We start from the raw sequence: 10,531 nt of genomic DNA on the forward strand, positions 1-10,531 counted from the left end.
AGCAAAGAAAGTGGTTTCTTGAGATGGAATCTACTCTGGATGAAGATGCTATGAACTTGGTTGAGATGACAACAAAGGATTTGGAATATCATACAAACTTAGTTGTTAAAGCAGTGGCAGGATTTGAGAGGACCAACTCCAATTTTTAAAGACAGTTGTACTGTGGGTAAAATGCTATTAAACAGCATTTAGTGAAAGGAAGTGTCAATCAATGCAGCAAACTTCATTGTCTTATTTTAAGAAATTGCCACAGGCACCCCAACTTTTAGTAACTACCACCCTAATCAGTCAGCAGCCAACAACATCAAGGCAAGGCCCTCCACCAGCAAAAAGATTATTAATACAATGCTGAAGGCTCACATGATCATTAGCATTTTTTAGCAATATAGGATTTTAAAATTCAGGTATGTACATTATTTTGTATATATAATGCTATTGCATACTTAATAGACTACAGTATAGTTTTTTTTTAATTATTATTTTTTTTTTTGCAGGGGCAAGGTCTTGCTATGTTGCCTGGGCTGGTCTGGAACTCCTAGCCTCATGAGGTCCTCCTGCCTCAATCTCCCAAAGTGCTGGGATTACAGGCATGAGCCACCGTGCCTGGCCATACAAGATAATTTAAACATAACTTTTATGTGCAATAGGAAACTAAAAAAATTGTAATTACTTGCCTTATTGCGATAATGACTTTATTGCAGTGGTCTCAAGCTGAACTCACAATATATCTCAGGTATGCCTATATAACAAACATTTTACAATGGCACGGATAGTCCTTCTAAACACAGGATTGCCACAAACCTTCAATTTGTAAAAAATGTAAACATTTTGATAACATAAAATTGTATTGGAAACATCTCTTACTGAGAAGCGTGGATGGTCTGTGGGGCCTTGATCCAATCAGGCTTTGAGGATACTGACAATTTGAAGATGTCCCTTAATTTGGTACCCTGGAGGCAATATAGGTTCTGGGTGAGACGGGTAGCAACTCTGGGGTGAAGTGGCAGAGGGAGACTGAAAGGCAGATCAATCTGTGGAAAGAGAACACATGGAGGCCAAGGATCTGGACAGTTTATTCTTTTAAAACTACCTACTTTGCTGTGAAATAGGCACCCCTTTCACCCTTTGCTATGAAAGCCTGTGAACACCCCTGGATGTGTGTACCCTAGTTTGAAAACTGTCTTAGAGAGCACAAAACGTCCTGGGCAAAGCTCTAATCAGAGCTGGATGTGAGCCCCAGCTCTCCCCTGACCATCTCACCCTGGTTTGCTCTGGGGTATGAGGCTCTGAGTATGAAGAGCCCTGATAGCGCCTGGTGTCAGCACCTACCAGGTTCTCTCTGGCTCTGCGTTCATGGGCTGCCTCTTCTGAAGACTGGACTGGCTCCAGGGCCAGCCTCAGAGCAGAGCTGACAGGCTGTTACAGGGCTCTTACTGAAAATGTACTTATCCCCTGCTCTCTGAATGTCTACTTGCCAGGTAGTTTCTGAAGTTGACAAGGGGGTGACTATTGCAAGGCTCAGTTAATAAATCATTTTGGTATTTCCCTTCAGCTTGGGGCGGCAAAAGGGTATTTTCTCCTGCAGAGAATCACACCCGAAGGCTTTGGTGAAACTGTGCTTTCTTGAAGTGTGAGGATAAAAGACCTCAGATACGATAAAGAGACAGAGACAGAGACAGAGACAGAGAATCAGCCAGGTTCCCACAGAGAGTTTATTGAGGGAGCCAAAGCCAGTGAAAGGATGGAGTCCTACTTCAACCTTCTTCCTTAAAACTGCTGGCTTCCAGCATGACAGGACCCTCTGGGAAGGCACGACCTGCCCTGTGTGGAGCCTCAAGGAGGTTCTGGAGAGTCCCGTCTCTCACATCATAGCCTGTCCTACCCCAAAGACCCAGACATGAGAGAACACACAATCCCTACCCAAGGAGAGTGCTGAGGAAACACCCTTACTCATCCTGTCCTCCAGCAAAGGCCTCAGGAAGAAAGGCCAGGACACCTGGCCCTCTGATTGGCCAGTCTAATCCTCAACATGAGACCTGCGCAGTGGGCCTGGCTGACAGGTCTCTTCAGACCTGGCCTCAGTCATCTACTCTAGGAGCCAACACCTAACATTCAAACATGATTAAAAACACTCAGGACAGTTCTCTTGCTGGCAGAGGCCACACCCCAGATAATGGCAGTCCTGCCAGACCCTGGCCAGAGATAGGGACCCAAGCCGGCTGAGTGTGAGTGTATGAGGAGATCACTCTACCCTGAGGGGAGGATCTTCCAGGGCTCAGCTGGGACTCAGAGGCTGGGCTTCTGTTTTGCCCCATCCAATGCCAGTGATTCCTCCAAACATTCCCCAGAAAGGAGAAAGGGAGGAAGAGGCAGAGAGCTTATCAAGAGGTTCACCCTGTGTGGGACTGGAGGTCAGATCTACTGGGGTGAGGAAAAGGCTGTAGAGGAGTGGGACACTGGGGTGGGGGCACTGGGACATTCCTCGGACTCTGGCATGTCATCCTGGAAGTATTCAGCCTGGCGGTACTGCCACAGACGCAGGTTCCCGTCCCACTGCAGGGCAGAAGGTGGCAAGTAGTCAGGGGGTGCTGTCCCCTCCCAGGTCCAAGCCCCAAACACATGCCAGCCCCTCAACCCCCTTGCAACCTCACCGAACTGCTGACAATCTTCTCTTCAAAGGGGTGCCAACTGACGTCACGCACACAGGCCTTGTGGTTGGTCAGCTTCTTCACGATGTGGCCACTGAGGAGATCATACACTGTCCAGGAAAGGCCAGAGTGGAGAGGGGTTGCCATGGGCCTTTAAACTATCCCTCATTTCCCGAGTGGCACTAGTGACCTGCTTCTCAGGCAACTTCCCACTTTCCCATGGGAGCAAAGCACACACCAGAGGCCTGTATTATTTCTGTTTATTTCCCCTGTTCCCTTTCCCTACCTTGGGTTGAGGGTATGGGCTAGTGAAATGTGGGTATCTTTGACCCTCAGCTAAATTTCACAGGGCCTACAGTTAAGAAAACGCCGTGGCCCTAAAGCTTTTAGTAATGGAAGGCACCACAAAGTGAACGCCACGCTGCTCCTTGTCTGGAGGGGATTCATTGTGCTCTTTTATGCCACGGGTCTGTCTGAGTGTCTCCCTAGGAACAGCACTGCCTTAGGATCCTCATCTCTCTAGCTGTGATTGTGTTTCTTTTTGTGCATTCCTCCTGCTTCAGTGCATGTCCTTTACTACTTGCTGCTGTCTTCTTGTGTCATTTTTGTCTCCATTCCCTCCTACCTTTCATCTGCAACTTCTTTCTTTGACTGGCTAAAAAACAGAACTGACTATATTTTTGGTAATCTGTTTTATTTACTGATGAGAATTCTATGTTCCTTTTCTTAATTTAAAATGCTGATGAATAGAATGTTTTCTCTTTCTTTGTTTAAGCTTCCCCTACTTCAAGCTAAATTAAATTTTATTTGTTGTCACTAGGTTTTTTAAGGTGGTCACTGGTGGTTACAGGTGGAATGCCACAGAAACATTCCTGCCCTTCCCAAGGCCCTGTTCTGACACAATCCTTACCAACCACTTTGCCAGTGGAGCAGCCACTGTAGATGAACTGCTGGCCTGTGCTATGAGTTGGGGAGAATCGGCAGCGGATGAGGGTGTGCAGCACTCCATGGCCCCGGTAAGTCATCAAGGAGCTGTCACCTGGGAGCTTCAGCTTCCGCCAGGCTGGGTAGGGAAGGAAGGAGAGCTCTAGGTTAGGGTGTCTGCTTCTGGATTGCCCTGCACTTCCAGTCTTTAGCAAAGATTGATGTGCAGAGACAATTGCCTTTCCAACCTTCAACTGGTGCCTCTTTCCCCACCTAAAACTAGATAGTCACCAATATGGCCCTGCTGGGTATTATGATACTGAAATGCTTTTGTATTGGTTGATTCTGAGTGACCCCAGGCCCCAACCCTGGGAACCCCTGGCCATCCTCATGGTTCAGCAAATAAAGAGTTAATGCCTGGCAAAGGGGGCTGCGGGGACGGGCTCCAGACAAATCCATGTGCCTATGCCAGGCCTTACCAGTGGTTAAGTATTTTATTAATAACTACCACCCCTGACTCTTAACTCTTCAGATCTCAGTTCTACTTCCACTCGCACCTTTTTTGGGCACTTGCTGCCAGCGATAGTCCCAGTTTTGCTGTGTGGCAGCCTGGCGTGAGGCTTCCATGCCTTCCCGGCTGGAAAAGCGTCGGATATCCCAGAGCTTGATGGTCTGATCTTTGGAGTTGGAGATGAGATACCGGGCATCACCCTGTGAATTCAAAAATGGATATTGAAGCATCAGAGGCTGCAAATGTCAGTGCCTGTTAGTCCAGTGCCCCTCTAGTTGAGGGGAAGAAGTCCAGTCCTCTGACTTTGCTTGCCTCTTTCTTCATAAAGGTGAGTTCACTTTCGATGTTCTGCCTCAGATCCTATCACCTTGCTAGGTTTTCCTTTCTTTGCCCAGGGCCCTAGCTAGATCTCCTATTTTATCCTGGATTGGAAAATCTTCTGGCTGGGCGTGGTGGCTCAGGCCTACAATCCTAGCACTCTGGGAGGCCAGAAGCAGGAGGATTGCTTGAGGTCAGGAGTTTGAGACCAGCCTGAGCAAGAGTGAGACCCCATCTCTACTAAAATTAGAAAAAAATAGCTGGATGTGGTGGCAAGCGCCTATAGTCCCAGCCACTTGGGAGGCTGAGGATCACCTGAGCCCAGGAGTTTGAGGTTGCTGTGAGTTAGGCTGACGCCACAGCACTCTAGCTAGCCAGGGCAACAGAGCTAGACTGTTTCCAAAAAAAAAGAAAAGAAAAGAAAAGAAAATCTTCCATTTGTCTTATACAGAAAGCTCTGCCCCACTTCGTAAGGAGTAGTGGGTACAGGTGGAATTCATGTTTCCTGGCTAAGCTCCTTCTCTAAACTCCAGCTCTTATAAACTCTGGCTAATAAAGAGCCTGTCAAGTTCCCACACCAGTCCACTTTCATGTCCTCCTGAACAACCAGAACCTTAGTAGCCTGGCTGTGCAGTCCTGCCTCCCTGCCCACCTTGCTGTCAATGAAGGTGATGCCATCCTGGTGTCCAGCCAGCGCACCCACGGGTTTGGGGTCATCCTCCCGCATGGTGCGTCGATCCCACACTTTGCAGATGGCATCATCACCCCCAGAGAATAGGATTTGGGAGCTTATATCAGCAAAGGCCACTGCATTCACATCATCCTCATGGGACTCAATCTAGGGGAGAAGGAGGCCAGGATACTTAAGATCTCTTTCCAGGCCTTATAATAGGCCAAAGACCAGGAGGCAGAGGCTCTAAGTCTCAGGAGCAATACCTGAAGGGTGCGCCGGTTCTGTTCTCGATCAAAGACATACAGGCAGCCATCATTGGCCCTGAAAGGGAAGAGATAGAGAGGTCCTGGAGCTAGGACTGAGAGGGCTGAGGTTATATATGCTCTAGAGAGTCCCACTGAGAAATTCTGCTGAGGGGCAATCCCTTGTCTGCTCTTACACAGGAAATGGAGGAAGAGTTAGCTATGTTTTCAAAGAGGCTTGTGACCTCCCATCATGTGCTGGAGAAATAGAGAGCAAGAGGTGAAGCAACTCGTAAACTTTGACCTTGGAGAAGGGCTGGTTGTTTTCCACAGCTGCCAGTGCAGCCTCTGTAACAGCAGAGCTGATCTCTGGGAGAACCTCCATCTCATTAATTGAGGGAGACATCCCCCACAAACACTCACCCTCCTAGTACTTCTCGTCCGTCTGAGGAGACAGCAATGGAGAAGACAGCAAAGCGACGCTCATCTGGCCTGAAGAAAGCAAAGAAGGAGCTAGGTTAAGTGGATTTCCCTTCAGCTTTTGTTAATCTACATAAACTCTGACAAGGGTTGTAAGGCACATCTTCAGGGAAAAAAGAAGTCCTGCTAACATGTGCCAGAATGGGGGTTACCTCAGCGAGAACCCAGAAATAATCCTGCAACCATCTATTTGACCCTTGTCCTCTGGCTGAGAGGATGGATGGTTCCCTCCCAGGAATCCACACAGAGAAACTTGCAACCAGTACACTTTTCCTCTAAGCAGGACTTCCAGCCCAAGAGGTTTGCTCCTGTAGAGCCTTCTTTGAGAAGTTTCTGATGATCTGATCAGAAGGGAAGCCAGTACCTTAGATCCAGGGCAGTGTGTGTGTCTCCCTCCCCGTAGATATTGCAGATATGAACTAAAAGAAGCAAGAGAAACAAGAATCTTTCAGGGATGGGTGAAGGAGAGTGGAAGTGAAGCTAGGGAAGAGACAGAACAAAGGACAAGGGTGTTAGAACACCTTGGGAGTGATTTTCCCAGGACAAAGCATGGAGTCCTGGATCAGAAGAGATAGGCACATGGACACCTCAGGCCCCAGGCTAGAGAAACAACAGAAATCTGGTACATACTCACTGTAATCAGACCAACTGGAGTAGAGGAAGTGGTTCCCATCAGGGGTAAATGCCACATCCAGGACGCTCCAGCCTACATCCCGGGCCTTAATGCTCTTGAATTTATGGAAGCGGCCATACCGGCAGTCATACAGTCGGATTGTCTGGTCTGTTTAAGTAGGGATCAGGCAGAATTATGGAACACCCTCTTTATATCCTTCTAAATCAGACCTCTCTCACTCAGTGCATTTGTGGAGTCTGCCCTTTATCATGGGAAACATGCTCTGGCTAAGCATTCCTGAGCCAGGTCTGAGCTCCCTGGGTCTGGGACTTTCTAGCTTCATTCAAGGGAAACGATCCTTGTTCCAGGGAAAGGCAGTTTATAGGACCAGGGTCTGGTACCTTGGCAAGCAGACATGAAGATTTGGCCATCTTTGCTGTAGATGCCACAGAAAGCCTTCTGAGAGTAGGTATCAATGAAGCCCAGATCATTGGGCAAGAAGCTGGGAAGCAGAAGGAAAGTGAGGGTAAGGGGAGCTCAGGATGAGGAGTATCCCAATTAGCAGAACCCTAACAGAGCTAAAATGTCAGTACAGGGCAGTCTTCTCTTTTGGCTTTGCGTAGAATCCCTTGTCTTTCATCCAGTCCACCATCCTCTAAATTGCTATACTTTTCCACTTTGGGTACTCTCAAAGTTTCAACCCCACTTAACCTATCATTAGTATCTCTGAGGCTCCTTTCACACCTACCCCTTCAAATTTAGAAGCTAAGCCTATCTGACCCTCAGAGTCTCTCCACCAAGCCCCATACTCACTGAGACATCACTCGAGACCGTTCTCCGAGGGAGAAGCTTCCCCGGTGGCAGAGGCCCCGTTCTCTCTAAATGGAAGGGATTGGGGAATATTGCTAGCAGAAACAGAGGGCCATTTCAGTCACATCAAGCCCCCTCCTCCAAAGATATTGCTCTTGCTACAGAAATGGACACCATACATAGACCTCCAATGCAGGCTGGCTAACTCTCCAGCCCCAGCACTTGAGGCTTCCTTTTTCTCTGGGGCTGGCAGAGTTTCTGGCTGCCTTGGCAGGCCTGCTGCCAGACTGGCTGAAGGTGGAGAGGCCTACCTGGTGCAGCATTCGAGGAAAGCTGTGCTCCTGGGCTGTCCGCCTAAGCCCCAGCTGCCCTGTGGCCAATTCCACTTGTGTCTTGATCTCATTGCATTCCAGCTCCCGGGTGTCAGGGGTTGCATCTACTGTAAATAGAAGTGAACAGAAGAAGTTTCATCCTAGGTCTTCCAGCCCCAGAGGGCAGCTAGAGGAACTGTGCCCAAGCCCACTCAATGTGGCTGAATATACTGGGTCTGTAAGGAAACCCTCATTCCCTGCATTATCACATTTTTCAATTTAACCTACCATTCTTCACCAGAAGAAAAAAAGCGTTTCTAATGAAAGTCTTCCAACATTAGGGTCTTGGTCTGCCTCTTACCAGGAGGGTTGTATCGATCCCCGAGACGACCATCCCAAGCACTGTCATGCTCTTCCTCTGAGTCTGAGAGGGCCTGGATGAGTTGTAAATTTGCTGCACCTCCTCCCTGTACCAACCTCACTTGGCCTCTGTAGAGAGACACCCCATTATAAAGGAGGGGACCCCTTTCCCCAGAACAACCAAATTCAGAGTAATAGCTATCTGGCTCTTAGATCATTTGGTACTCATTTTGAGGTTTGAGGCTGACTAGACCTTGGCTGTTATTTTCAGTCTCCTATAAGACACAGTAGGAAACTGACTCTCATTCTTAGAGACACAGTGGAGAACCCCAACATACTGTGAAGGTTGACAGACCTACTAACTCGACTTCCCCAAGCTCATCTTCTCCCTGAGGTGCCATAACAAAGAAACAAAGCCAGCTGTACCCTTTTCCAGCCAATTTCTGGTGGTCACTCCCTTTAGGGCATTCTTTCCTCAAGAACAGGTTCGAGTTGGGTCAATTTAAACTTGTTTTTCAAGTGAATCAATGTGGCCTCATATCATATGTCAAATGCTTTACTAAAGTTCAACACCCCCCACCCCTACTCTTCACCTGTCACATCACTCCCTCCAGGCCCGCCACCCTTTTTTTTTTTTTAATTTACTTGGAAAATAGATTACATTTGTGTAGTTGTAGCCAGAGAGGCTCCCCTGAACAACCCCTCAAACACAAGAGTGGGTCTTTTTGGTGATCCTCCCTAGCCAAGAAGACTGTTACCGGGTATGGAGCTGAGCGCCATGGGTGCCCAGCAGGAAAAGGCTGTTCTGCTCAAACAGAACAGTTGTCCTGGGCTAATCCCATTCCCTATCCTCTGTAACTTTTCTGCTGGAGTTGGTATCAGGGGCTGTGGTGGCAACTGGTGGGGTCACACCAGAGAGTAAGTTACCTGCGGAGGAGATAGGCCAGTACCTGGGCCAGATCCACATCTTCATCCTCCTCTTCCTCTTCTTCACTCCGATGCAGGCCAGCCCCTCTTCGGGACAGGCCCTCAGAGGGGTCTCCGGACCCGGATCCTGCACTGCTGCTGTTCCGTGATCCCATCTTCTGGTCACAGCATCCTTAGGTCCTGTGCAGGGGCTCCTCCTGTCACCTCCTTGGGTTTGGCGAAAGCAAAGCCTGCTCTAGGAATACCAGGGTCTCCCGAAATAGAGCAGTAGCTATCTCTAGGAGGGTTACCCTTCCTAGGTACTGCAATCCCTTTTCTTAGCCTATGAGAACTCCCAAGGCTTTGGGAACACAAATCTTCCCTAATCCTGTGAAGCAAAGAAAGCAGAGTGAAGCCTAAGGCGCTACCCTAGCTCATCAATGATAATCCTTTGATGAGGAATGTCTCAGTTTTCTACCCAAAACTCACCTATCAAAGTCCCTGGACAGGGGAGCGGGAGAGGTGTGGGGAGGTGTTGGACTCCCAGGTAACCTCTTTGGCAGACCAATCAAACCTCCTCGCGGAAGAGAGCGCTTCACTAGCTTATCTCATCTAGCCAATCAGAAACCGTAGGACTCAAAGACACCACAACACCCCCCCTTCCTGACCAATCAGAGCACTTCTTTTCAAGAGCCGGCAGCAGCTACAGCCAATGAGGTTAGAATTCGGCCTAACACCCCCTCCTTCCTTCCCTCACGCCCACGTGGTGTGCCGGGGCTGTGTACGCCAAGAGGGGTCGGAATCCGAGAAGCACCTCCCACTGAAGCCGGCGGTTACCGCCCCACACGAGACCACCCACCAGCCAGGAGCGCTCACAGGACCCGCAGCAGCGCGAGGCCCTGTTTACACCGACTGACGCCACAGCGTCAGCCAACTGCTCCTCCGTCACGCGCCTCTTTCGTCACGCACTTCCCGGCTTCCCGGCCGGCGGGCTGCAGACGTCACAGGACGCTGCTGACGGCCCCGCCCCCTTGGCCCGCCAACTGGACAGCGGCGCGCTGTGATTGATAGGTGGGCGGGAGAAAGTGTGTGAAGGGTATGAGGGGAGGAGAAAATGCTCGCCCGTGGTGGGCCGTTCATTCTTGGTGGGGAAGCGTAAAAGGGGATTGGCAGCTTCCTGGATCACAGACAAGAGAACTAGACAGAGTGGCTGAGAGGCGGGGCTCACAAAAGAAACGGTTGGTGGTTTGCTACTGAGAGGTGTTTTAGCGAGGGACACAATTTACCGTCGGTCCCTAATGATCATTTGACTTCGCACTTTTCAGACAACGCCCAAGGGCCTCTTCTTTCTACCCCAACACCCCTTCCCCTCCCGCCCAGCTGGAACTATTCTCTTTTCGCTGGCTGCTGCTCTAGGCTGTCCTGCCCTAAGGGGTGCCCAGTGTCACAGATGGTGACCCAGGCCTCCAAACCTTCCTTCCGGGTCTAGTTTTGGAGGTCTAGTTCTTGTGGCGTCGGTCCTTTCTATACCTCCCCTTACCCCCTCTGGCAACCTTTCAGACGGTACCTGGCTTCCTTTCTTGCTCTTTGCAGACGCTCCCTAATACGCGCGGCTGCCTCGTAGAGCCTTTCCGGTTCCGTCAGTCCCGGTCCGACTCTCTCTTGGCCCTTCGGGATTTGCAAACCTTCCCTAGGCCCTCTGGGCCCTGGGTGCCTCTCTGCTCCAGGCGGTGGC

The 10,531-nt window shown here is 49.7% G+C and overlaps 1 protein-coding gene across 3 annotated transcripts; it reads right to left on the reverse strand.

Annotated features, from left to right (window-relative positions):
* Nucleotides 1–1,693: 1,693 nt before the first annotated feature.
* DCAF11 (DDB1 and CUL4 associated factor 11) lies at nucleotides 1,694–10,531 on the reverse strand. Of its 3 annotated transcripts, none has more exons than XM_012647288.1 (15): nucleotides 10,364–10,531; nucleotides 8,818–9,024; nucleotides 7,892–8,019; nucleotides 7,531–7,658; nucleotides 7,223–7,287; nucleotides 6,811–6,911; nucleotides 6,431–6,577; nucleotides 6,161–6,215; nucleotides 5,740–5,808; nucleotides 5,338–5,395; nucleotides 5,054–5,239; nucleotides 4,130–4,283; nucleotides 3,559–3,711; nucleotides 2,652–2,758; nucleotides 1,694–2,553 (listed from the first exon to the last, which is right to left on the reverse strand). In XM_012647288.1, exons 2-15 carry the CDS (start codon nucleotides 8,970–8,972, stop codon nucleotides 2,419–2,421), a joined length of 1,641 nt encoding a protein of 546 aa, XP_012502742.1. In that variant the 5' UTR covers nucleotides 8,973–9,024; nucleotides 10,364–10,531; the 3' UTR covers nucleotides 1,694–2,418. The 3 variants fall into 3 exon arrangements, with proteins under 3 accessions (XP_012502742.1, XP_012502743.1, XP_012502741.1); XM_012647289.1 differs by lacking the exon at nucleotides 10,364–10,531 and adding an exon at nucleotides 9,286–9,401; XM_012647287.1 differs by lacking the exon at nucleotides 10,364–10,531 and having other exon boundaries at nucleotides 8,818–9,296.

This window comes from Propithecus coquereli, unplaced genomic scaffold, assembly GCF_000956105.1.
Source record: "Propithecus coquereli isolate 6110/MARCELLA unplaced genomic scaffold, Pcoq_1.0 Scaffold261, whole genome shotgun sequence".
Lineage (NCBI taxonomy): Eukaryota > Metazoa > Chordata > Mammalia > Primates > Indriidae > Propithecus > Propithecus coquereli.